General features: G+C 38.0%; 1 protein-coding gene across 1 annotated transcript; it reads right to left on the bottom strand.

The window, feature by feature from the left end:
* Nucleotides 1-26310, bottom strand: TRAPPC11 (trafficking protein particle complex 11). The gene is made up of 29 exons (XM_017805318.1): nucleotides 26011-26310; nucleotides 24911-25080; nucleotides 24432-24502; nucleotides 23448-23562; nucleotides 19491-19590; nucleotides 18674-18747; nucleotides 18365-18461; nucleotides 17444-17577; nucleotides 16954-17101; nucleotides 16398-16491; nucleotides 14978-15057; nucleotides 14806-14884; nucleotides 14665-14719; nucleotides 13721-13866; nucleotides 12539-12600; nucleotides 12304-12436; nucleotides 11583-11713; nucleotides 10910-11065; nucleotides 10191-10378; nucleotides 9376-9524; nucleotides 7713-7834; nucleotides 6944-7063; nucleotides 6518-6583; nucleotides 6259-6415; nucleotides 4588-4696; nucleotides 4004-4095; nucleotides 2979-3112; nucleotides 2430-2597; nucleotides 1-990 (listed from the first exon to the last, which is right to left on the bottom strand). The coding sequence occupies exons 1-29, from the start codon at nucleotides 26215-26217 to the stop codon at nucleotides 946-948; spliced, it is 3402 nt and encodes a 1133-aa protein (XP_017660807.1). The 5' UTR covers nucleotides 26218-26310; the 3' UTR covers nucleotides 1-945.
* Nucleotides 26311-26394: the final 84 nt, after the last annotated feature.

The raw sequence follows: 26394 nt of genomic DNA, 5'->3' as shown, positions 1-26394 counted from the left end.
TTTCAGCAGTACTCTGTCACAAGCTGTTTATTAGAACTTCACTTTGACAATAAATAAGGTATTTCCCAAGCAATCGAAATGTAATTATTTAGAAAGTTAAACAATGCAAGTTTTCACAATGCAATTTTTAATATATACATAATTTACTGTATTTTAAACACCAGTTCATCTGGAGCTGTACAACAGTAGGATGTCTGTTTTTTAAATTCACACAGCAGAAGACTACCAAGACACATCTTTCATCTGGAAGCTGTGTGTGTAAAAATAATCGCAAACCATATCAGCTTCAGGTTGGATAGTCCAACTGTTAAGAACAAATCCCTCTGTTCGTTAGACCAGCTGCTGAATTTCAATTTGAATGTATGGCTTACCCAGGAGAAACTGTGGCTTTTTAAAGTTACAGTTTTAAAGGATAAATAGGCTGCTCAATTCCAACAGTATGATGCAACCATTTGTAGTTTACGGTGCTACTGCACAACCTATTCTGCTCTCTAGACTAGTGGCACAGGGTAAACTTCTGTAAAGAATGATCATTTTCATTGTTGTATGTCTCTAATAGTAAGTACAAACTTTGCACTTAAACTGTGTACTGTTAACTATGAAAACATCTTTCACTTTTGGTCACATGAATTAGCATTTCTTCACTTAAATACTCAAGACATTTAATATGCCTAAATAATGCTTTTCAGAGTTTGACATTCAAAATTAACTTCAAAAGAATGTTCCTGTTAAATAAAGCACCAAGATTTCCCCATATGTTTATTCCTTAAAGAAAGTCTGTGAAATATTAGCTTTTTTTTTTTACACATTAGTTCTGTTAAGCGTTGTAATTTTAAAATAAAATTTAATTCTTATGGTTTGATCACAGTCATATTTCCAAAGTAAGTTTTACATATTCTGTGCAACATCCCATTTTCTTTAAGTGCAGAGGTACAGGTCTCAAAGTTATGCAGCTGCAATCGAGTTATCATCTGCTTGACGACCCTGAGGCTTTAAGAAAATAAAGACAGAGAATTAAAAAAAACCAAACCACCCAAACAACTCCCCCCCAAAAAAACCAAATACCAAACAGAAAAGGCTAAGGCTACTAGGAAACTAACTTTGCAATACACTGTGTTATCAATGTAGCTCTGGTACACAAGTGTAGCATTAAGCTTATCCTGACTTCTAAACGTTTCCAATAGCAGCAGAAACACAGAGGACATCCAGCTGAAATTTCAGTTTGGGCCAGTGAGTACTTATTAGAGGCTTCAGCTCTTTAACTGCCCTGTTAAATGCCTTCTCCATACACATCTGGACAGCTTAGCACAAGGCCCAGCTGATCAGAGTTTTGATCTTTATTGCAGGACAGAAAGCTGAAAATTATCAGTGCATAAAACAGGAATGAGACTGACAGTTTCTTGGAGGAATTTTAAGCAACATCACTAGAGATGGGAGAGAGCAAGGAGGAAGTTTTAAAGAAAAGGCATCCGTCAATAAGCTTTTCTGAGGTCTTGACAATTCCAAAGCAAAATCAAAGAATTCTGAAGCCTGAAAGAGTCCACAGGAGTGTTCTGAACAGCATGCTTTTGAGGGTAAATGCCTTTTCAATTTACTTAGGGGGACACCTTGACAATCAATTTTTACATGTAAAAAGTAAGTTCTGCCTATCTGTTTTTGTTAAAACAAAATTGAAAGAATGGCAGGCCTGTTTCCTAGAAACATGATTAAAGATGTCTGGACAAGTCCATCTCAAATCATACAAACAAACTCTTCAGGTTCCTTCGTTGTTAAGAGCCTGAATAAAAAGTGAAGAAAATATTCTGGAGACAGCAGCAGTGGAATGAGGAAGCATTGTTTTAGGCAATTGAACTTAAATGATTCTTAAAAAGTCAAAAGACCACTGTGATCTGTTTTTCATGGCATGAGTGAACTGTCTTCAGAGTTATATCACTTATGAAAAAAATCTAGACTGAGTGATTCACTGACAAAATGTGTTTTTAAAAGTTATTTAGGGAGGTGTGGGATGCTACAGTGTCTCTGAACCTAGTCATATGGGTTGCTCAAACACTTCTTTTTTCAGAAGTGCTACAAGTTTTGGTATTGAAAGTATTTAATTATATTTAGCTCACTCCACTACGCTCAGCATAGAGGAAACTTTGAAACCCATTTAACAGAGTAAGACATGGAACAAAACAACAGGGAAAGGACAAGCACGTTCAGCTTGTTCACCTAGCAGTAACCAAATATGCATTGCACTGAAACCGATTTCCTGAAGATTTTGGTTGACAACACCAAGGCACAACACGAGATTTTTCAAAGCAAGTAACTCTGTTACAAGCTGGCTGTTTTAGTCTGCTTGGAAACACTCAGCTGGAACAGAGCTGGAATGGTTGTCCCCCAAAACCTGAGGAGAGCTTTTAAACACAGGTCACTTCCCACAGCCTTACCTTTACAAAAATGTGTGTCGGGATGAATCGTCTGAGCAACTGATTGGTGAAGTTTGGGAATCGCATCAAGTTAACGTGAATAGAAGGTAACTGCTGATATCCAGCCATCAGAGGATAGAAGTTATATAACATTTCCTGCTCCGTGCCAGGAAGGATTCTTAATCGAATCTTAAAAAAAAAAAGAAAGCCACAAATATAGGTGTTCTGTGTCTAAAAGCAGTCCTCTGGTTACTTTCTACTTATACAATGGTTACTTTCTGAAGCTGGAGAGAATGTAAATAATTGCCTATTCTAATTTAAACTATTGCTTCTACACTGAAACACCATGTTACCTATAAACAACAAGACAAACAGCTCCTAGTCAGACTTCCATTTAGCCCTTTTTCAAAGGGAATCTGCATCTCCATATTCTTCCAGACAGAATTTACCATACTTTGAACACCTAAAATCCAATGAGTTTGTCCTCTCTGCACATCAGCAGAAGTCTAATCAATGTATTCTTCACTACCAGATAAGCCAGCAAGACCAGTAGATGTGACAGTTTTGTACCTGTTTAAGGCCAGAGAACATGAAGGCATCACTGGGTTCCACGGACACCTCCACATCCTGGACTAAGTTGGTCTTATTTTGCAGGTGATACCTGACAGGTAAGGATTCTCGGACTCGACCGAATGATGGCAGATCTTCAGAAAAAAAGTAAGAAATCTCAAATACAAAGTGCATTTCAAGTTCCATTAAAAAAAGAAAAAAAAAAGTCTATTGCAAAAAGCAGTGAAAAGTTTGAAGAAAAAAAGATAGAATAACTAGGCATCTAAAGCATTTCTGACAAGTTTTTTTAGAAACAGATTAAAGAACAGAACACAACTTCATTACAATTTTCCAGTAATTCTTCAACATCTAGTTACAAACCTCCTAACTGCTAACACTGCCCAAGAATAATAACTAGGAAGTCACTTTGGTTGCTGCTGGGTATTTTCAGCTTACCAAAATCTAACCAGATACTGTCAAGAAGCTCCTTTAAAATACAGGATAGGATGGTGGAAGAATCTCAGTAAAAATGAAGCCAAACCAAGGAAAGCATCAGAATTATGTGTGTTCAGTGAGCATTTCAGTACCCCTCTGTTCTTGTGCAGGTGAAATGCTAGAAGAGAAACAGTTCACCTGCCTACAAGCATCTTCAACTCTCTAGGTTATTTCTTTCCTGGGATGCAGCCAGGGTGGGCGTGGATGGAACAATTGTCACCATAGGCATCCAGAGAAACCTACTGGGAAGGCAGCATCAGCACAGGTAAGTCCAGCTTCTGTGCTGCCGTGTAATAAAGGTCAATCCATTGACAGCTTTTAGGAGAAAATATTCATGTAACTAGCTTCCTGCTCTTCCCTTCAAGGGGGAAAAGCAGGGCAAGGCTTGAGGCAGTCTAAGTGACGATATGGTTTATTTCACTAGCCCCATAATATCCAGCATCAGTTTTCTGTCTTTTGCTACAGTCAATGCAAGCTCTGGGTTCTGTAAAAAAATTTTGGCAGTCCTAAAAATTCTAACTGGGACGTATATGTTGCCAAATTAATATTACCTGCATTAACATGGAGGGGAATGCTCTCTACAATCACATGTGGTAGAGTGATGACTGTGCTAACAACAGGTACACTTTCCACAGGTGAACTTCTGCAGGAAAAAGTCAAATGCAGACCATGTTGAATATTACACAACATAAAGTACCAAGCAAGTACACCAAAAGAACATCATTATATGTGACTAAATTAATATTTCAGTAGCTTCAAATAAATTAGTAGTTTCAGTGGTGGAAATAAAAAACAGAAATACACAAGTATTTCATGACTGGAGAAGACAGGGAGTAGAAGGTGACAAAATAGCTTTGTAATTGATCTAAGATCTTCCATGAAGCTTTCTTCTTTCTAATGCTAAAACCATAATCCTATATTTATCTCTTAAGTGAAATATGGATTTATCAAAAGTCTAACTAACTAAGCAGTAACTAGTAAGGTCCAAAGTCTTCCTACAGAAAGATCCAAAACATTTTTTTGCTTTTTTGCACTTCCACCCCCCTCCAAAGAAAAACCAAACCAACAACTCACTATCATCCCTAAGAACAAATCAGCTTACTTCGTCTCCCCATCAGGGCCAAGAGATGCTTACCTCTTCCAGGAAATTATATAACACCCAGTTGCCACTCCAGTAGCATTAGTAACTGGAGGACAGCGAAGGCAGAAGCACTCACTGGCACTCTCACCTGTCTGTAAAACAACTATCAGCAAGATTTTGTTTAAAATCAAAGCATAAAATTTTTGCAGAAGCCACCAAGTCTAAAAATCCAATATGACACAAGCATTCAGCCAGAAAGGCCTTTGAAGTGCTCTACAAACTATACCTACATAATGTATAAATTCAATAGATTGCAAAGTATTTCAACACATGAAAGAGTGACATCAGCAAGCATACGACAGTTTACTTTCTGATCAGCATTATGAGGTCTTTTATGTACACGCAGAATGAGTCATTTGAAATTTAGAGTTCATAAACACGCACAAAAAGCAAAATAATGCCAATTCAAATTATACACTTCTCCTACAGCAAATTCCAAGACATCAGCATTAGAGGTCTCTGATGCTTGAAAATAATATGAACATGGATACCTCCCTTCTCCCACCCAAATGGACGAGAGGTGGGGAAGAGAAGGAACACAAGAAAAATCTACTGGCTTTGAGTTTTCACTCTTCTTTTCTTTTCTGACCAAATGAACTAAGAAAAAGTACTTTTTCATTTAGAGAGTGATTTTTAAAAAGTACTAACAAAATAGGTTTTAGTCTTTCAAAATTAATCATTAATCTTTAAAAAAAAAAAAATCAACCAAAAGATGGACACCTATGGTTGGTACCTGTAGGGCTCATATGTCCTGGCACTTTGCTCTTTAGGAGCAATCAATTGAGTCATGAAGCACAAGGTGCCAGAGCTGAAGATGAAATATTATAGTTTGAAGAGTAAAGGACATGGGAAGTAATTGCTTTTTGCCAGGTAACCTTTGAATCTACAGAGGAACTAGAGTATTTTAAGTCCTTGATTGCATGGGTGGACAGTTGCCCCACAATCAGGCAGCCACCGAAACTGCCTCATTTGATCCGAAGTTTTGATAGAATACATATTTTCACATCTCCGACCCCCCAAATGCAAAGAATGTTTTGTTCTAAGATTTTGGATTGGCTCTATTGTTAAGTACTCCATTTATTTAACTTTAACATACTGCAGTTTTAATGGGTAAGAGCTGCAAGATAATTTTTTTCAAATTTAAGTAATAAGTTAGTAAATTGTGGCAATATTAGAAAAAAAAAGACACTTACTACTAATTGGTTTTTTATAATCTACCCTTTCTAGCTTCACATTTTTCAGTTTTGTGGCTGCAATCATGAGCATTGATCACTGGTCTTTGGATGTTGCCTCTATCACATGGTAAAGTGTTCGCATTCCAGAAAGTATACATAGCCCATAAAAACTGGAAACATTGAACATCTTTTCATATGGATAACTAAGTTGCATTTCAGAAGTACTTTCAGGTGCTTTCCCTTACATCTGTTATATTTAGAATTTTGTTTACCATCCATTATTCAAGTCTACTTACTTGATCTAGTGAAACAGAACTACATTTTGAAGCATACTGCTGTCCAAGTTGCATTCTGGCAAGCAACTAGAGTATTAAGCAGCTTTCTTCTATTCAGGGTTTGATAAGCAAACATTTAAAATGTCCCCTTCTATTACTCTCAAGTTATGCAAAAAGTATCCTCCTGATAGAGAGCATACTCTAAGAAAACTTACCATTCTCCACATAAGATTCCAGTTGATCTACTGGAGTCATGGAAGCTGACAGCTGTAGCTGGCTAGTTACAATAGTGAGAGGCCAAGGAGAGGCACTCAGGATGTCTGTCATCAGTAAAAATGGTATATCTGCAAATACTCTGTCCAAGTGCTCCAACTGTCAAAGACAGACACAAGTTCTGACTGTTTCTGACCAAACAGGGTGCAACTCTCCAAAGTGGTGTGATTCCAAAATATCAACAACTTTTCAAACACATACCTTCGTGGAAACAAATTTGACAGCAACATCAAAGGGAAACACTGTGTCTATGGTTACAGTTTCATCCTGTATAGGTAACAAAGAGGTAGAAAGAAGAGTTTCAGACCTGGCTGTTGATGACAAAGATTACTAATGTAAAATTACATTTAATTATCATTTTAACCAAGTCCTCCCCAGGGAAAAATGTATCTTTAAACATATTTAAGAATAAATATAGAAAACTTCTGCTTATAGTTACAAAATGGCTCACCCTAGAAAGGGCTACCATTATGCTGATTTATCTGCTGATTATACCAAATGCTGATTTAGCATTTCTTTTTTCTATCTACAAGAAAGGTTTCTAAGACACTTGAAATTACAGCTTTTAAAATATTTCTTGCATTCCGTGAATGTATCTCCAGCAATTGGTGCATCTTTAAAACCTACCCGGTGACACTTGCACAGGATTTCTTTCCCCTCAACAACAGTGTTGATTAAGTAAGAAATGTAAAAAAGAAACATTCTTGCACCAACTGTTCCACAACGAATGTAGATTGGTTTTTCCAGCTGCAAAATAAAGGAGACTGTGTGAGTTAAGCTATACCTAAATTACATTATTAGACATAGAGCTGTCCAAAATGTATTAATCATCTTACTTGGTCCAAGAGGGCAATAGTAGAATGGGTATTCTTTTGACCATAAGAAGTCTCCTTTGATCTTAATCATGCAGTGAGTTTTAATTAGAGTAGCACAGCTCCAGCTGCTTTGCTACTGATGCTCATCTTTACTTAACAGTACAAGGAAAGACCCATAACTGTAATATGTGATATACCTGATTTCTAATTTACTGATCACAGCTTCAGTTTGGTGCAAAACCTGCATATTTGATCCTCTACCACAGTGAATCACACTTGCTGACTATTATCTACTGTCCATTAGGCAGTGCATTTAATTAACAGTTGAGATTAGCCTCCTTATTTCTTATCTCCCTGCTGTATCATCAACCCCAGAACATACCTTATTCCTAAACTTAGTCCAAAAGAGAATCTAGTTAAAGAAATACTAAACTACATGTAAATAGTAGGTTAAATATGCTACAAGTATTTAATTTATCGGTTCATACATCTGAAAGTAAACATTTGGCCTTCTATGAGAGTTTATTAGTTGGTCCCTATTTTCTTAAGTGTGATACAGAAGTAAGGTTTTAAGCCTTCACCTTTTCCCCTGGTTGCAAGTCTCCTACAGGAATGTCAGGAAGCAGTGCAGGAAAAGAGTCATCACAGGCATCTGTTCCATGAAGAGTTACCTGAGTTTTCTGAGTCAGGTTGGCATCTTGCCCTAGGATTAAAAACTGTCTTCATATCCACACAGGCATACATCACTAAAGCATGAAAACAATAACTAAAAGTAATACAGTATTAATCTCAAAAAAGCAATGCATAGGGAATTAACATTGTTGATTTTGTTGAGGGAATCTTTCAAAAGTACCAGCAGAGGGTAGATTTGAACACCATCTTAAGATTTTAAGTTGAAGGTTTCACATCCCTGCAAGTTTGTTTCAGCTATTTAGGCCAGGGAAAAAGTATCTCAAAAATCAGAAATCACATCTAGATGTTCCCTACCATAATATGTAACACAACATGATTACGTGATCCAAGTTTTCTTGATACTCTATAATGAAGTAAAAACAAAAGTTTCACTGTTCTGTGATTCTTTTGTTTTCAAGAGCATGGTTTAATGATTTCACATATTTTAAACCTGTTCTTCCAAATTGGTATTGAAAATACATAACAACAAATGTATAGATGTTAAGTGACACCATTCTTTGGTCAGAGCTTAACTAGAATAATGGCATTACTGCAATTATGTGGGATAATTTTCAAAGCAAAACAAGCCACATCTTGCCAGAGTTGCAACCGTAGAAAATACATCACCTTCCCTATCAATGAAATGTCACATTTCAATTGTTCTTTTAATGCAACAAGCAAGCCTACACTGACCTTGCATATCACATATTAAAGGGTTAAGATCAAGCAAGGAAAAAAACCAAGAAAAAAAAAAAGAGACCATCTATTAAACGCTGCTTCCAGAGCCAAGCCCAAACATCCAATTAAACAAGTTTCGAGAACACTTCACTGACTTTAATGAACCATACAACTGCAGAGGGTACGTGGTTCTGTTTCAGAATACACAGAACACATGGCATCCTTTATGTTAGTGGCTCAAAAATATTTTTGCCTTTTAGGATAATTGCTACTAATAGGAGTACCACGAGTAACATTTGGGCTTGACATACTGAAAACTATCAGCAATATCTATATACAGCTAACTAGGGCTTACACATACAATATTTGCATTTTTAACTTTTCATTCAAAGAAATACTGCCTCAGTTCTCCATTGTTCTCCAAATTTGAAGTGGTTTAAAAGCCAAACTACAAAGTCCAGAGCAGAGGAAAAAAAGCACAGGGTGAGCGTAGGAGAAAACCCACAAAGACTATACTTAGAAAACATTTATCTAGTGCTGTCTAATGCTTTCATCTCAGTCTCAGCAAGGAAAAGATCTCTCTTTAGGGGAAAGAAAAGCTTAGTTATGAGCAAATTAAATAAAAAGCTAGAAAGGAATACAAAAGCTTCCATGTTTTCTTTCAAGATGGTAAAAACTTATATTCTGAAAACACCCATGTAAACACCACAGACAAGCCATGGCTAAAACAATCGTAACTGAATGAGTCTGTTAGCTCTTGTTCTTACCACTGGTATTTCATCATTCCCAACTTAATTACTGCGGGAAAGCCATTTACTATATTTCTCTGCACTGCATCAAGAATGAGGACTCAATTATAAGACTGTTGGATTAAAAGAAAATAACCCCAAATACCTGGCTTTAAACCTGCTGTAAGCTTAACATCTTTGGCCACTGTCTCCTCATGTGACTGGACTGTCACAATCAAACAATACATTTCATTAGTCAGGGCAGGAGGTTCATGACGGAGCTGAACAGAAATGTTCGGCACTCTAGAAATAATCCTTTAAGAGAAGAGACTCGGTTATTGTATGTTTCTTAAATAACATGTTTTAAGCCTAGTTTAAAGGAGACTAAACCAGTCTACTGTTTAAGAGAGGTCTGACAACTGATGGCCTATTAAACTAAGACATGTGAGGCTCCTGAAAAGCAGTATGATGGGAAAACCTCAATAAAAACAGACCACTTTGGAACCCCAGGAATAAGTATTAATGGTTCAGATGTTCTGTCAGGAAAGAAAAAAGCACTCACACCAACTCCAATCAAATTTAATTATTTTTATTACTAATAATAGCTTTCCAATGCATTTTTTAAGGGATTCTTTGTGTGATAGCTTTCATAAGAGAGCAATAACACCTCCCAGTTTGCACAAAACTCTGGGAAAAATCTGCATAGCAAAGTTAGGTGAAGAGGAGAATTAAAGTATTCTTGGCAGACTCAGAGATCATTGCAAGCTTTTTCTGTGCTCCCAGCTATCTGGAGCCTAAAGAGTCCTAAAGAATTGGATTGTATCTATCTTATCCCCAGTTAAGTAAAGACATACTAAAAAGCTTGTATTGAAGAAGTCCAAACAAGCCTTTTATCTTCTTAAACTAAGTGATCAGGACTTCACAGGAGACTCACAATGATACATTATTTAAATATATTTTTTTTTTCAAGTTTTTACTCACATAGTGCTTGCCTGAATAGTCAAACTGTCCCAGTGCACTTCATTGTCTGGAAGCTTAGGTCTTCGCTTGAAAGAACGTGCTGCCTGCAATGCTTCTTGAGAAGAGGCAGCATCTCCCCCTCCTCCTCGCCAGTTCAGAATCACACATCGGCCAGATTCACTTCCCAGGATCAAATCCACAGAAGTGATCTGATGGACAGAAATTTGAACATGTATTGGTAACTTTCTCTTCTGATCGCCTACTGTAAGAATGGAGTTTTTCAACATATGTCGGCACAATAAGCACATGTATCATCAAAAAGCTTCCGGCAGCTTTGCAGACTGAGCACCTCACTATCCCAGCATTTCATTTAATGAAACAGCAGTGGGAAAAGTATCCATGCTCATGTGTGTGCAACGTAGTAGGCTGCAGTTTCCTATCCCCCCATAGTGCTATACCACCTCTCACATTTTGGGTTTTTTTAATGTCTTGCACATATCTAAAAAAAAAAAACCAACTTAAAACCCCCAAAAAATCTTGGAGCAGTACTTAAGTTCTTGTAATTTCTTTTTGTTGTTGTTTTGGCATCGTCAAGAGTTTTACTCTCACTTTTGATACTCAGTTTCAAGAATTCAAACATTCAGAACAGCAGTGACTTAACTGGTGCCAGATCAGAGGCACACTGTAGTCTGAGTTCATTGTATGTAACAGTAAGAAAGCTGCAACATAAATTGACAAACCTCAATCTTCTTTCCTACATCTTCAGTTTTTGCAACAAATTTGAAGGAGAACTTTCTTGTTTTGCCAGGCACTAAGCACATTGTTCCTTGCGATGACTGTTCTAGAACATCACTTTTTTGATAGGCTTCTTCTACTACACAGTATTGGTTGTAATCCTACAATGAGGGAGTGGGAAGAAAGTAGATAAATTCAGATTGAAGACATCTTTAGAGAGTAATGTCAGTATGGCAAATATTAAGGCTCTGTGTAACTGGATCAAACTATATGGGTTCTTCTTACTTTTCACATTATCAAAGTTAGACTTTGCAAGTAATTACAATGCAATTCTTTGACACAAGATATCCATTACATTAATGCAACTTCATGCATTACAAGAAATTAAGACACCAAAATGATCCTTCTGAAACTACAGAGAGCTTCACAGAAAACAGCAAAAGATACAATAGATGAACTAATCAAACTGCATTTTGGAGTTTTATCCCAGTATCAATACACTTGTCAAAAGTGATAGATAATGGAAAAGAAACCACAAAAACATCTTTCAGCTTAAGTATTAACATAATTTTTGCAAAAAAGTTTTTATTTTTTTATGTTTAAAAACACTAATAGATATTATTCCGTTCTTATCACAAGCTTCTATCACTAGCTCAGAGATATAAAGAACATAGTTACCTGATTATTGAAACTGATGCAAAGCTTAGAAAACCTGATAGGATGAGGACAATCAGCTCTCAAGTATACATCAAACTGCACAGGAACATCAACATGAAAACTAGGAGCAAGAAATTTTGCTTTGCACTGGACTGGAATTGAAAAAAAAAAAGAAACAAGAAGTAGGTGGTAAATATAAACTACAACATTACAGTCCAGAAGCACACTCTTGAAATAATTGTGGTAAGGATTTTTCTGTGTACACTCCTACAACTTTGGTTTTTAAGTGGGACAAATTTGACTACTAACACTGCCACAGAAAGCCACTTCGGCCAAAACCTTTGCAGAGGAGAACAGATGCAGATGTCCAGCAGAAAATAGATAGTCCTGTATACTTGCATGCAATTTTTTTGTAACCGTCACTCATTCCCCCTTTCTACAGGGAGTATTACTTTGCACACATTTTGCCCTCTTTCCTCAGAATCCTACTTCAAAGCACATCAGAGCGACAGAAGTCTTCCAAAAAGCAGAAATTCTTCTTTAGTAATCCACATCAGGGATAACAGATCACTGAATTCTCTCATTATTTCTTATCCTGCTGATTTAGACAAACACAGCAGTGCTGAAGCGTTGTTCCTCACTTTAATACAGACCTCATGTTTTTTTTTTTTCTAATCAGTTATTTTCAAGGTATAACTACATCAACATTTATGATTTGGCATAAATTTGCTTTCTTACTTACCAAATGGTATAAAATCTTGGACTTCTATTGTAAAAATATTACTGCCTGCCAAGGAAACACGGTCAGCCCACAATTTTTGTGATGCTTTCACAGCAGCAGCGTCACAATCAGGTTCAGGATCAGGGCTTTCATTCTAAACACAGGTAAAAGATTACAAACAACGGCAAAAGAAGGCTACCAGACACTGACCACTCTTAGAATTATTTAAAAGGGTAATAGGAGTTCTGCCACTTACCATTAGAACTTTTATCAGATTCTTTTCTATTCGAGATTTCTGATCTTCTTTAAGAGTAGATGCTAATAAACAGAAAAAAACCAAAGGTTACAAGACAGAAGCAAGTGTTCCTACTTTCTATTTTTTTAAACTTAACAATGAATCTTTCCTTTAGACTGCATCTTTCAAATAACGCATTCTGGGAAAAAAAATTCTAACATCCATCTACTAGTAATGAAGGATTCACTGGGTTTTTGGAACTTTTCCTATTTTAAATGTTTCCTCTTACTTTCACTGGAACCAAGTAAAATATTTTTTTCGTTAGACAAGCATTTTGTAATTTTTTTGAGCAAAATCCCACAAGAATAATGCTTATGCCTTCCTGGTTTTTATGTTTAAAAACAGAAGAAAGCATAGAAAACTCTGGAACGTGCAGAGAGGCAAGTTCTGATAACATTAGAAAAAACAACTACTGAAGGTAACAGGAAGAAAAAAGGACTATTTAAATTACACATTATTCTCTTGAAGAAAGGTGGGTTTGCACTGTTTGCTATTCTTTAATACAAAGCAGAGTGGCCTGGCTACCTAAAAGAAGATGCAAACACATTTTTACCACACCTACCCTAATAGTGGTGTTAGCAATTTAGGGCCCGAAAGGATTATTTCTGCAATGTCAAGCCGAAAGGATTATTTCTGCAATGTCAAGTAAGAGACATTACATGGACCAGAGTGCTTGCACTGTTACTGTGCAGCCACCCTGTGTCACATTTTTTCCTTAAAACATACCACATGCATATTTCATCAGCAGAGTTCTAGTAAAAGGCCTAAGAGAAGCATATTTGTGATTTTAAATCCAGAAATATAGTGTTAGCTTTGTTACTAGGAAAAATGCTTTTCCCATCCCAAAGCTCAGGAAGTTCCTGTTACATTATTTCAACTGTCTCAAACGAAGCTCTGTGCCTCAGATATCCCTGACACAGTCTAATTGAATGCGACGAATTTTATAATAGAAGAACAAGCAAACTCAACTTCCAGCATACCACTGAAGGTAGTAAAAATTCAGCACAGGTACACAGCTATTTTGTAGTCAAATAATTTGAAGTACTGTAAGCACTGTATCTGACAATGATTTGTCATACTTCAAAATACATGTACTTAAATGTTTCTGTATAGGCTGAGTGGATTTCTTAAAAGAATACCTACCTCTACCCAATAGCTCTAAAGAGTATGTTATATAGTCTTTTAGCTGGGCCATCAGATATGAGCATTTGAGTGCTGTTGTCAATATGGAAGTGAGAAGGGTCCACCATCCTTCGCTGCGATATTCACACATAACATAATCCAAAAGCCTGCAACACAGTAAAATCGAGAGAAAACAAGTTATACTCACCAATAGTTTTTAGAAGCTTGCCTTTATTCGGTATCATTAATACAAAATTCATTTTCACTAACACAAATGTTAAAATCAAGTCTATCATTTATATGTGGCAATGCTAATTGAAATCAACATGAAATTGTGGCAAAGAAATACATTTATTCCATGAATTTTCTATTTCAAACTAGAAAAATTTTCACAAGAGAACAAAACCACATACCTAATACTGACCAATGTTTGTTATTACTAGAAAAGCAGAGAAGCGATTTTTTTAAACTCTGCTCAACTGTTTAAGACAAGAATTTCTGCCTACTTCAGAAAAATCTACTTAACAGAAAAAAAAAAAAAGCTTCTCCATAGAACAATCAAGCTTGACACAAATTGATCTGCTTATCGTAGCCTATCTTCTCCTCCATGTAAACTTCAGTCAGCTACTAACAACAGTAAATACATGTCTGTCTTCAAACAAGAGACAGACAGACAGCACTCAATCAGTGAGCTAGAAATATATAATATTTGCCCAGTAAGGCAAGCTCCCACAACAGCTCAGAGCAGGAAGTTTTTCTCCTCTAATAACTAACTCATCATATCTGTTTTGCTTTCATTAATAGAAGTGGAGTTTGTAGACTCAGCAGTCAATAGCTTGTGCTTCAATCAGATCCAGGTACAAGGATGATCTAACACAAGCTTCCAACATTATTTCACAGCAATATGACGTGGGGTCTTGGTGATAATACAGCATGCAAAAGAAGCAATCATGAAAGATACTCACTTCAAAGCCTTAGCATAATCTTTAGCGTAGTAATATTCTTCTCCCATTTGAACCACTGATTTTAAAAAAAAAAATTCCAGATCAATATTGAAAGCCTTTGCAAAATAAATTTAAAAAACGCATCTGATTATCTATACTCACTCAAATGACTTTTCATTCTTGGACATTTGTATTTCTTGAACTGCGCGACCGCATTACTCAACAGAGTGATTATTAGCTCCTATCAGACAAAATCATTACTGATATCATTATATATACAAACATTAGCGTTGTGCTAAAAACAGATTTTTTTTTTCTGTAGAATAAAACTTACCGAGTGAAGGACATTTTTCTCTTTTAACTGTAGAGATAAAATCCCCATCTTCTCCTTTTCAGGATCAGAAAGATCAAAGCCTGCATAAGACAATGAAAAAAATCTATGAAACTGGAATTCTGTCCAGACCCAAAGGGAACTATTTATTCTGTGAGCAATATGCAATGCAAGCTTCGACTTAAACATAGTCGCACATTCTTTCACCTCACAGACAGTTATATCTGTCTAGAAGGGAAATTCTAGAAAACAAATATCTTTCCCCTTGTTTAAAAGAAATTATCTAAAGCTACCCAAAATCAGCAAGTTACAGTAAAACCACCTAGTCTTCATACTGAATCTATTAACATTTAAAGTGTGTATGTTAAGACAAATTTGTAGCCTTTTTTCAATCTGATCTGAAATAAGGATACAAGCTTATGTTTCTGTAGCACAGAGCTCACCATCACATGAACTGCGTAGGGCTTTAAAAGACTATAAACTCTTGCTGGAACAAAAAAACCCTAACTTTAATATACTAACAAGTAAAGTTTCTCTTCATCTAAAACTGTTTAACCTCAGAAGTAGATTCTAAATAATTTTAAAACAGTAGGACTGCAAGATAAAAGAGGTTAGACAGTACTGTATTTACAGTAAACCGAATAAAGTCTTAAAGAGGGCAGTGATAAAGCAGTAAAACCCAAAGGATATGCAGAGAATATAGAAAACCAAATGGAAAGGGAGAAAGGGAAGTAAAACCACAGACAACAATGAAGATCTCAGAACTACATGTATATTCACATATAGCTCAAAGATGTTACAATGCAGAGTCAGAAATTCTGACAAAAACATCCTCCTTAATAGGAAAATCATTAATTCCTTTCTTAGATAAAAATCTAGTCATTGCATCCTCTCAATCCATTTCAAAATCCCAAAAACTTCTTCATTAAAAAAAAAAAAAAAAAGTCCTGAGCTCCTGTCTGCAGTCGACAAGACACAGTATGGATGGCAGGATGAACTTATAAAGATCGCTTTCACAGACATCATTACTTTTGCTGTATCCAGTTCTCCAACTTCTCTTCCCAGGATCACGTTTCACTGCAGTCAGGATTCCTGCAGCACAGTGATTACAGGTAGTTTGGGCAGCAATAGAAACAAAGCAGCAGCAGAGCTTCAACATGGCCTATGCAACTTTGCTGAAGACTTGATCCTGCATAAACCTGAGGTTCCTTTTCTGTTCGTTATAGAGATTAAGCACACTTCCTGTGCTGCCAACTGACACCTGCTCAAGTCGTACAACCAACTAACAAGAGAGTGAGGTCTCAGCCCTGCATCCATCTCAGTGGAAAACGGATTACATGTTGATGCCTGCTAAGTTAGCTGGCAGGATCAGCAGCTAAAAAAGTTTGTCCAAACTCCACAGATACAAGACACAGAAACATACTCAATATTCCTTGCCGCCATGGTCTTTGCCCATAGAAGTCAAGCACTCCAGTTTGCGTTTCCAGGGGATCCGGATTGGGATACATCACAGAGGACTGTAAATTCAGCAAATACAGTAACAGAAAAGGGTTCATGTTGTATTTTCTGCCAGGTAAGCATCAGAAAAACCCTAAACCAATACCCTCCCCCATGTACTGATACTAATGCTCTTGTTTCTCGGCTTCCCATAAGTCAACAGATACAATGCACATATAGAAAAATATACTGGAAAAACAAACCAATAAGTTTTCAAGTACCCAGAGATGTAGAAAGTAGATTTAAAAAAAATATAAAGAACATGTCAGAATTATTTGTAATAAAATAAATACTAATGCATTTTCTCTGCAGTAACTTTTCCCATACACAACAAATACACATAACATTAGTAAGCATCAGAAAGATGCTTCTTTGGATTTCATTTATGCATATTACAGATTGTTCCACTTCCATTTAAGACTACAATATTAGCTAATTTACTATCTGGTTACTTGAAAGCGTTTTCTCCCCTCCCAACTTACATCATGGTTACAAAGCATATTTGCTAGTTGTTTCCGTTCCTGTGCATAGTAGGCTGCCTGCTGGTAATAGAAACCTGGATTCTGAGTTTGAATTGCTGTCAATCCCAGCTTAATTGCTTCATCAAACAAGTCACCAAAAGCCTGAAACCTGTTAAAAAAATTTGTAACCAAGATTATGCACAGAACAGCAATTTGAACAGAAAGGTACCCCACAATTAAAAGTTCTGGTTAGTGTTAAGGCAGATTACATTTCTCTGAACTTTTACATCTAAATTCTATGGCTGTATTTGTGTCATACTCTGTTCATTCAAAGAGAAAATTGGTCAATAATCAGTGCAAAACAGAACAATAGTGTACAGTTTATATGTTCTAATGTATCTTTATCTTAGATAAATTGCTCAGAACTTATATCTTGTCTAGACAAGTAAAACAGTGAACTACATAAGGTTATATAAAACTAAGCCAGAAACACTACTAAGCAAAAACATACTGTTTAGACATCCAGGCAGCATGCTCAAAAGCCAGTTCTGCACTTCCTATTTTTTTCTTGCACAGGTCAATATGCTTCCTGAACTGTGCGATTGCATCCAGTGGAGTATTATGCTGAAAACAAAGGCGACAGATCTAAAAAACATCAAAATAAGAGGAAAAACCACTGTGTTAGGCTGCTAAGAATTAACACTCGAACCCCCCCCAAACTAATTTTACATATTTCTGAAGAGCAAAAATTGCATAAAAAATATAGGGAGAAAAATAGATGTAAACCATAATGCACTACACCTGAAACCATATGGTCCTCTATTTCATCTAATGCTACTTTTCTTCCCCTTCTCCCCAGGACACCAATGGAAGAGTGCATAACTCACTGCCAAATGTAACACAGAACTGCAGAGCCACTATAAATATCATTATCTTTGAAGACTGCAATGTGCAAATGGAATTTGATGGAATCCAACTCCAAGATTGTTGTAAATGGTGGGATAGTTTTGTTTTACCTAAAATCCTCTAAAACACCACAGAAGTATAGTCTGATTCTTAACGAGTTGCTTTCCTCCTCCTAGCAAGCAGTAACTGAACTATATTGCCCTAAGTTTCGCAAGAAGACAAAAATATTCAGGGAACAAGCAGCCCTTGCATTCATTCCCCCTGCACAGAGTGCGAGTTAAAAGGGAATCTAGTCTTTCAGATGACTGCATCTCAAATGAAGTCCAATCCTTCAAAATAATCCCGAACTTCAGCTAAGGATCTTTCTTTTGTATGGAATTCAGAAGTCTCTGCAAGTCTAACTGGTATTTCACTCTTTCTAATCCATCTCTGTAAAAGCAATATAAAATTAACTTTTCACACATTAAAGATGTATCGAGTTCTTTTTTAAGTAAAGACTGTCAAAGATTAGAAGTACAGTTATTACCTTGTAATTTATAAATCCTGCCATGGTCTTGATTTCCAGCATGTTTGTTTCATGAGCCCTCAATTCATGCACAAGATTATATGCAGTTCTGTAATTCCTAAGCACGAATACTTTAATTAGAGTTAAATCATACAAAATAATAAAATTTAAGAACAGGACTGCTGACAACAAAAAACTGCCTTTCAATGAGTGTGTTCTTCCCAGTGAAGAACTTGCTCCTTACATACATGTTTAAATAATTTTGCATTCAGGAAAATATTTATCACAGTCTATGGCTTAGAGGGTGGAGGAAGATTACATGAGTCTTACTTGAGAGCATTCTGTGTATCCTGTTTCAGCTCACTGAAGAACGCTATTTTGAACTGGTGTCTAACAAATAAAAGCTGCAAAACACAAACAGTGTACATCATTCACAAACATTCGAACATACCTGTTACCTACAAAGCTGATACAGGTGATAACTTCAGAAATTTACATAATATTTATGTAAATATTTCAGACTTGAAAAACTGACTATGCAACTGTTTCCTAATAGTTCTCTCTGCCACCATGACACAGCAGTGATCTTTCAACAGATTTAATCTATCCAAAGTCTTTTACCCCGAAACAAGGGAGAGGCTTTGTAACACCCCAAAGTCTCTACGACAGAGTTGATTGTGGTTTGCAGCTTATCACTTGGATTCCAGATTCCAAGAGAGGGAAGCTGGCAATCTCAACAGAACATTGTGTGTCTGAGTGGATTTGAAAAGCAAAAGTTAAAAAGCCAAATCAAGTGCAACTTTGAGTACAAAATGTCTAAGGAAAGCACATCCCACAACTTGTTAAGATACTACACTCAAATTGGTTAAACCATAGAGATAATTAAGAAGTTTTTCTTTTTTTAATCTGAGAGCTTGATGCAGCTCTTCTAATGCAGATGTGAGGAATACAAATGTAAGAACAAAACTAATCAAAATAAAAGCTTAAATTGCAGAAAATAAAACCTGATTTACTTTCTATACTGAGAGAGGACATCTCAAGTTGGAAGGGGGGGAATAAAAACATTAAAGCAATAAACAACTCTTATTTTCATGTTTTAACATGCAATATAATTTTGCACAGTACTTCAAAAACAGGGTAACATTACCTGATGAGTGGTTTTGTTCAAGAACTCCTTGTGAGATTTAACTCTTCGTATTTCTGTGTAATAGTAAGTCTGTGCATGCTCATAGAAAGCATTTTCCAACCTGCAACAAAGTTGCTCATAAGTGTCACAAAGTTTCTCCCACAAACAAAGAAATTCTGAAGTTCTTCAAAATAAGTTATTTTTAATCCTGCTTATTTCAGTGTTGGCAAAGTAGCTCAAGGTATTACTAAACTCTTTAAGTTACAACACAGTTAAGAGTCTGCAGACAAAAACTCTTCACATAAGGATAGCAAGAAGTAGAACAAGCAAGCTTTATATACTGACTTCTTATACAACAATCTCTAGCATTTAATTTAAGAAAGTCTGAGGGTAAGCTGTTCTGATTTTGCAAGGCAATAGAAAGTGGAGAGATGTCCCTAAATCAAGGCAAGTAAACCTTGCTGAGGCTCCCAGACAGTGTCTGAACAGGTCGAGATCTTATTTGCTGGACTTATTTGCTGAGGGGAGTAGTAGGAAGGAAATAAATCAGCAAAAAAATTATGAGGGCACAGACTAGGTTTCATTATTCTGTCCAAACATCGACAGCTGCTTGGTTTGCAGAGGTAACAGTGGGATTTGTGTTTGCAAGATAAATAGCCCAAGGCAAGTTGTAGGGGGAGAAGACAAAGACAAAGAACACCAAATACAGTATGAGGCTGAGGAGAACCTAAGAACCATATGCTATATGATCAAGTCATGAGGAGTAAAATCAACTAGAACAAGACCAGAATCCAGGAGAGGAATACTTGCAATAGCACTGACACATGCAGGAAATAAAGGTTGAAGTACCAACTCTGTGATTTGGCCAAGAAGGGATCACTGCAGACCTTGATTAAGGCAGATCACAACTTGTGTTCTGTCTGCCATGCAACTGAGAGGATGGCAATGAAAACAATGGGAAAGACCACTGGACAGCAATTGTTAACTATGAATTCAGTCACAACAGGGAGACAAATAAAGTCAACCTAGTATATTTGTTCTGGTATTATATTGTGGCCATATAAGAGAACATGAGCCACTCTGAGGGGTAAAACAAATTACAATCTTTTATTACTGTGAAATCTCAATTAAAGATGTCAAAATTAAAAGACTTATACCAGAACTTCTGACATGATTATATGCACAAACAGTTGTTGGTTTTTTTTTTCCCACCAACTTTGAGACTGTTGCAAATCTCATAATAAAATGCAGTTTGCAAAGGCTGACACTAGTTAACACACGGTGAACATTCCCACTTTAGCAAAATAAAAGTAAAATATGAAAAACTAGAAGTAATGGTTACCCTATTTTGATGAATTCCAGTGGCAGTTTGTGAGCAGCGTGGATACAATACCAGCATCAATTTATGTTGAGAATTATGCTGTTTATATATAAATACAAAGGTGAGAGAAGAATTAGCCTCTCAGACCAAGACCTCTTCTCTCCCTGAGCATATACTGGAAAATTAAAACTAATTCTATTAAACCATGATTTGCCTTAGTTTGAGCCCTTCTTTTTAGATTTACACAAGTTTCTCAACCTTTCCCTAATCTGTTTTTGAAGTCTTCCTAATTTATTTGATGTTGTGTTCCCTGTAAATATTAAAACAGAAAGCACAAGAAATTTATAAAATGACAAAGACATAATATTTGCAGCCAGACAGATGCCACTTAGCATAAACAGAAAGAGAGAGCTGCACAGCCAGGAAGGGGGGTGGGGGGAAACAAAAACCTGCCAAGAGTTAAACTTAACAACAACACATTTGTAGGGAAAATCATTTAGAACCAGTAGGGCCAAAACCACTGCAGAAGTAGAAAAGTTCACTTTGCCTCTATCTCACTTGAGGAAGGGAACATCTTGGGATATTTAATAATATTTCTTTAAAAGCAACATATCTGACTGTCATTACTCAAATTCACAGTGAAACGAAGTGGTGTGGAATTCAGCAGGGCCCCTTACTGAGCCCTGGGGAACACCACTCATGCTGTGGGAGACAGTGTCAAAGGCTTTACTACAGTCCAGGTAGACAACATCCACAACCGCTCCCTCAACCACTAAGCGGGTCACCTGGTCATAGAAGGAGATCAGACTGAGCACCTCCCTGGTTGACCAGGGCTGCTGGTAAATGACTGAAAGTGGTTCATTGAGCACTTCTGCCAGCTCCCTCAGTACCCTTGGGTGGATCCCATCTGGCCTCACAGACTTGTGCATGTCTCAGTGGTGTAGCAGGCCACTGACCATTTCCCCTTGGATTACGGGGGCTTCATTCTGCTCCCTCTCTCTGTCTGCCAATTCAGGGGGCTGGGTACCTTGAGGACAACTGTCCAGTTATTAAAGACTGAGGCAAAGGATGCATTAAGTACCTCTGCCTTTTCATCTTCTTTTGTTACTATGTTTTGCCCCACATCCAATAAAGGATGGAGATTCTCCTTAGCCCTCTTTTTGTTGCTAATGTGCTTATGGAAACATTTTTAATTGTTTGTTTGGGTGTTTGTTTGTTTGTTTGGGTGTGATTTGTTTGTTTTTGCTTTTGTTTTCTTACAGCAGCAGCCAGATTAAGTTTTATTTGGGCTTTGGCCCTTTTCCTTTTTTCCCTGCATAACCTCATGAAATCCTTGTAGTTCTCCTGAGTTGCCTGTCCTTTCTTCCAAAGGATATAAACTCTCCTTTTTTTTCCCCAGGTTCCAGTCAAAGCTCTCTGTTCAGGCCAGAACAGTCTTCTTCCTCGCTGGCTCGTCTTTCAGTACAGGAGACAGCCTGCTCCTGCACCTTTAATATTTCCTTCTTGAAGAATGTCCAGCCTTCCCGGACTCCCTCCCAAGGGACTCTGTCAACCAGTCTCCCAAACTGGACAAACTGCCCTCCAGAAGTCCAATGTAGTGGGATATTGAACCCCCTTCCTTACTTTTCCAAGAATCTAAAATGCTATCATTCTGTGATTGCTGTGCCCAAGACAACCTCCAAGCATCACATCACCCACAAGTCCTTCTCTGTTCACAAAGAGCAGATCCAGTAGGCACCTTCCCTAGTTGGCTTACTGACCAGCTGTGTCAGGAAGTTCTCTTCCACACACTCTAGGAACCTCCCAGACTCTTTCCTCTCTGCTGTGTTGTATTTCCAGCAGACATCTGGTAAGCTAAAGTCTCCCATGAGAACAAGGGCTAGTAATTATGAGGCTTCTCTCAGCTGCTTATGGAATATTTCATCTGCATCATCATCCTGGTTGGGTGATCTGTAACAGACTTTCAGCAGGATACCTGCCTTGTTGGCCTTCCCCCCGATTCTTTCCCATAAACACTCAACCCTATCATCACCATCATTAAGCTCTAGACAATTGAAACACTCCCAATCAAAACACTCCCTAACATACAGGGCTACCCCACTGCCTCTCCTTCCTTGTCTTTCCCTTCTGAAGAGTTTATAGTCATCCACTGCAATACTTCACTTGTGCAAATCATCCCACCATATTTCCATGATGGTAACCAGATCATAGTTTTCCAGCTGTACAAGAGCTTCCAGGTCCTCCTGTTTGTTGCCTATGCTCTGTGCAGTGGTTTAGATGCACTTCAACTGGGCTATTGTTCCCACCATCTTTTTGAGGGGAGAAGCCCTAATTCCTACGTGATCATTCTCAGACACTTCCATGGTTCCTAACACAGCCATAACCCTTGTGTCTTCACTGCCATATGAATTTCCATCCCCTACTTCCAATGATCCAGCAGAATGAAGGTTCTCACTAGCACACCAATACATTGGCATGCTGTACTCAGGCTTACCTGGTTTTAACCCTTTCCCCCTTTAAGTCTAGTTCAAAGCCCTTTTAACGAGCACAGCTAACTCTTTCCCCCATTTGAGACAAGTGTACACCAGCTGTTGCCAGCAGGCCTGGTGTTGTGTAAACTTACCCACAGTCAGCAAACAGAGCAATACAGTGCTTACCTTATGATATAGCCAACAAGATGATCAGTGTGTGGAAGTACAAAGAGTGATTTTCCAGAAAGGTCACAAGCATTACATAAAGCCGCTGCCCTCTCTGATGCAATAACATCTTCCCCTAGAGAAGTCAAGGAAAGCACAAGTAAGTGGTATGTGGTGCCACAATGTCAAACTAGCTCTAAAAGCTTAAAAGTCAAACCTTAGGTAGACCTAAAGCTCTAAAAGATATGGAAAAATCTACTAAAGTTAAAACCAAGATCACATTCTTTCTTACTTCTTTCAGAATACTATGTGCTTCATCCAGCAGAACACATTGCAGAAACTTTCTAGCAGTTTCTAGCAAAAACCTACAAGTATTACATAAGTTTTTCATCTCTCACAAAATTAAATACTCTATGTCTTGAGAAATACAACAGCATCCAGAAAAGTCAAACACATACAGCAGGTAGAGCAAAAACAAAAAAAAAAAACATTTTGCCAAACACTCAAAAGTGTACAGCTACAGCTGAAGCAGCAGCTCTGCAGAAATGTAAGGTTAAAGTGTATCACATTGCACAGCTCCACCTGGCTCCAAAATTTTATTGACTGAAACAGAGTTAAGATGAAAGACATTTGTAGGTACCAAATAGCTTTCCTCTAAGCTCTCAATGCTTTTACTGCTTTTCTTGATCTTAAGCAAAGTTTAAAATGCAACTTGCTTACAAGAAGGCACCTCATGTGCATTACACTAGTAAACCATCTTTGATACTGTGTATCAAAAATCAGACTTGGACTTAAGAGGAAGATGTTAAGGAGAAAAGTATCAAATGTTTAGGGTCAGCCGCCCTGAGTGCTTTTTATCCTTACACTTCCCTACAGTCACATTTAATATATGTGGAAGACATTAGATGAAGAACTGCAGATAATGTGACAAACAATAGTCAGTTCAGTCCCTTGGGTCTTCTGAAAAACAAGAACTTCGCAACTGTGCACAGAGTTTTCAAGTACCTGGAGGCAATGGCGTTTTTTTCTGAATCAAAACCACAGCGACTTTCGTATTTCTTCCCTGCAAACTTTGCCTAAAATTAAGACAACACAGCACAGTGTCAAGGTTTCACTTCTTAATTCTGAATAATCAGAACAAAATGAGATTTCAGTCTAGATGGAAGCACTAGAAGAATGTTACATAGGAGAAAAAGCCAAACATAATAATATAATACATCATTCACAGAATGCTGTGTTCCCTTTTTTGGGAGAGGATAATTGCACTGAGTTTAGCAAGCAAAATTTCAGGGGCTGTTTTTACTTAAGTAACTTTTACAAATAAACTGTTAAAAAAAGCCTTTTTACTGTCAGTTGTATGTTAAAGAGCAAAGCTCAAGTTCCCCTTAATTTGTGTTTAAGAAAAAAAAAGATATGTTTTATATTCTGCAATTTACACTTACATTAGCTTTTACTACATTATGAACCAAGTGAAAAAAGTCTACCTGACAATTTCAACTCGAGTAGCACATTCCAACTGCTTTTCCTTCCACTGTGGTTCATCCCAGTCTAGTTCATAGAATACCACCACAAGTGCTGGAACCAAATTCAGGTGTTTGTTCATCCAACCAGTCTTCAGGATTCCTTTTGGAATATACCATTCATAGGATGTCCTCTGAAAATATTGAGGATATTAAAGCAAGCTACCAAATCCATTTACAAACATTTGTAGCAGAAGAAAAAGAATTGCCTCTACATTCTTGTCACTTGAGAATATGTTTGTCAAGATCCTTTAACATTCCTCCCCTTGAGCCTTTGCTCCCTATTAAGACATATCCCTTGATTCCTGGCATCAAGACTTTATGTCTGAGATAGCAGCAGCAAAGAACAACATATTCCAGGTAGACTGGAGAAGGGTCAAGTTCAGAAGCATGTTTCACATAGTGCCATGAAACATTAGGCTCAATTTAAAACAGGGCTCTCAAACAGAGCAAGGACACACCAGTTTAAATTCTTTGCCTTTGCCAGCATCATGGAATTATGCAGTTTTCCAAGGGCTAAATCCATTGACATTGCTTCTTAACTTGCCATTGCAAAGCAGAGAGTAGAGCAGAAATATTCCTTCTGCTGTGTTTCACTTAGTTAAAGGTTTCATGGTGTTTTCAGAACACACTAATTCCAAATATCTAATTTCTCCAGAGTTAAACTTGAGGTTTCATTAAAGCTCAAATTTTACAAGGTGCCTTAGTGCTGAGTCAAAGAACAGCAAGTACTTTAAAATGCAAACCATACTGTCTTCCTCTGCTTCTGGCTCACGAGCTAAGGCACCCGGTCTCCTATGCACCCACTGCGCTCCCTCACAACACCCTTGGCTTCCCCTTCACCCTCACAATTTCCCTGACTTGAAGCTCCCACGCTTCCCCTCCAACAGCGGGGGAAGAAGAAGCACAGGTCCGGCCGGGCGCGGTGCTCGGCCGCCTGCGGACCCCGCAGACCAGCCCACGGCCCTTCCCTCAGGGAGACACCAACTCCCGCGTCCTCACTCCCGAGGCCGTGCTCTGGGGACAGGGGGCTGGAGCCCTGCAGGACTGGGGGCACTCGGTACCTTCGTCCTGCACTTGGGGTACTCGTGGTCGCCGGGCAGCACTTTGAAGGAGATGGGGACGCGGTCGGCCCTGCGGTTAGCGCAGAAGGCGTCCCACACGGCGCGGTGCACGGCGTTATACACCACGTCCAGGCCGGTGAGCGTGACGAATGCCATGGGCCGGCAGCACAGCTCTACCGGGAAGTCCCAGTGCGTCGGCGGGGTCATCCTGCACCCGGCACGGCGGCCCGCGGATCAGCGGGACAGAGGTGGCGGGAGGGCGGCCCAGGCCGGCCGCAGGAGCGCCCCGTTGTCCGGGGTCCGTCCTCCCCGGAACGCCGCCTACCGCGGCGGGATAGAGCCGGGATAGAGCCGGGAGGCGCCGGGAAGCGCCAGCTGGCAGCG

Source organism: Lepidothrix coronata, unplaced genomic scaffold, assembly GCF_001604755.1.
Source record: "Lepidothrix coronata isolate B3197 unplaced genomic scaffold, Lepidothrix_coronata-1.0 Scaffold0, whole genome shotgun sequence".
Classification (NCBI taxonomy): domain Eukaryota; kingdom Metazoa; phylum Chordata; class Aves; order Passeriformes; family Pipridae; genus Lepidothrix; species Lepidothrix coronata.
The sequence above is the reverse complement of the archived record's forward strand: the minus strand, read 5'-3'. Positions and strand labels throughout refer to the sequence as shown.

Excerpts from the sequence above, each read along its gene's own strand:
- TRAPPC11 (XM_017805318.1), bottom strand. The coding sequence starts at position 26,217 with ATGACCCCGCCGACGCACTGGGACTTCCCGGTAGAGCTGTGCTGCCGG. Across the intron at positions 11,714-12,303 it reads CCAAGATTTTATACCATTTG|TCCAGTGCAAAGCAAAATTT; the intron begins GTAAGTAAGAAA and ends TTTCAATTCCAG. Across the intron at positions 10,379-10,909 it reads ATGTAGGAAAGAAGATTGAG|ATCACTTCTGTGGATTTGAT; the intron begins GTTTGTCAATTT and ends TCTGTCCATCAG.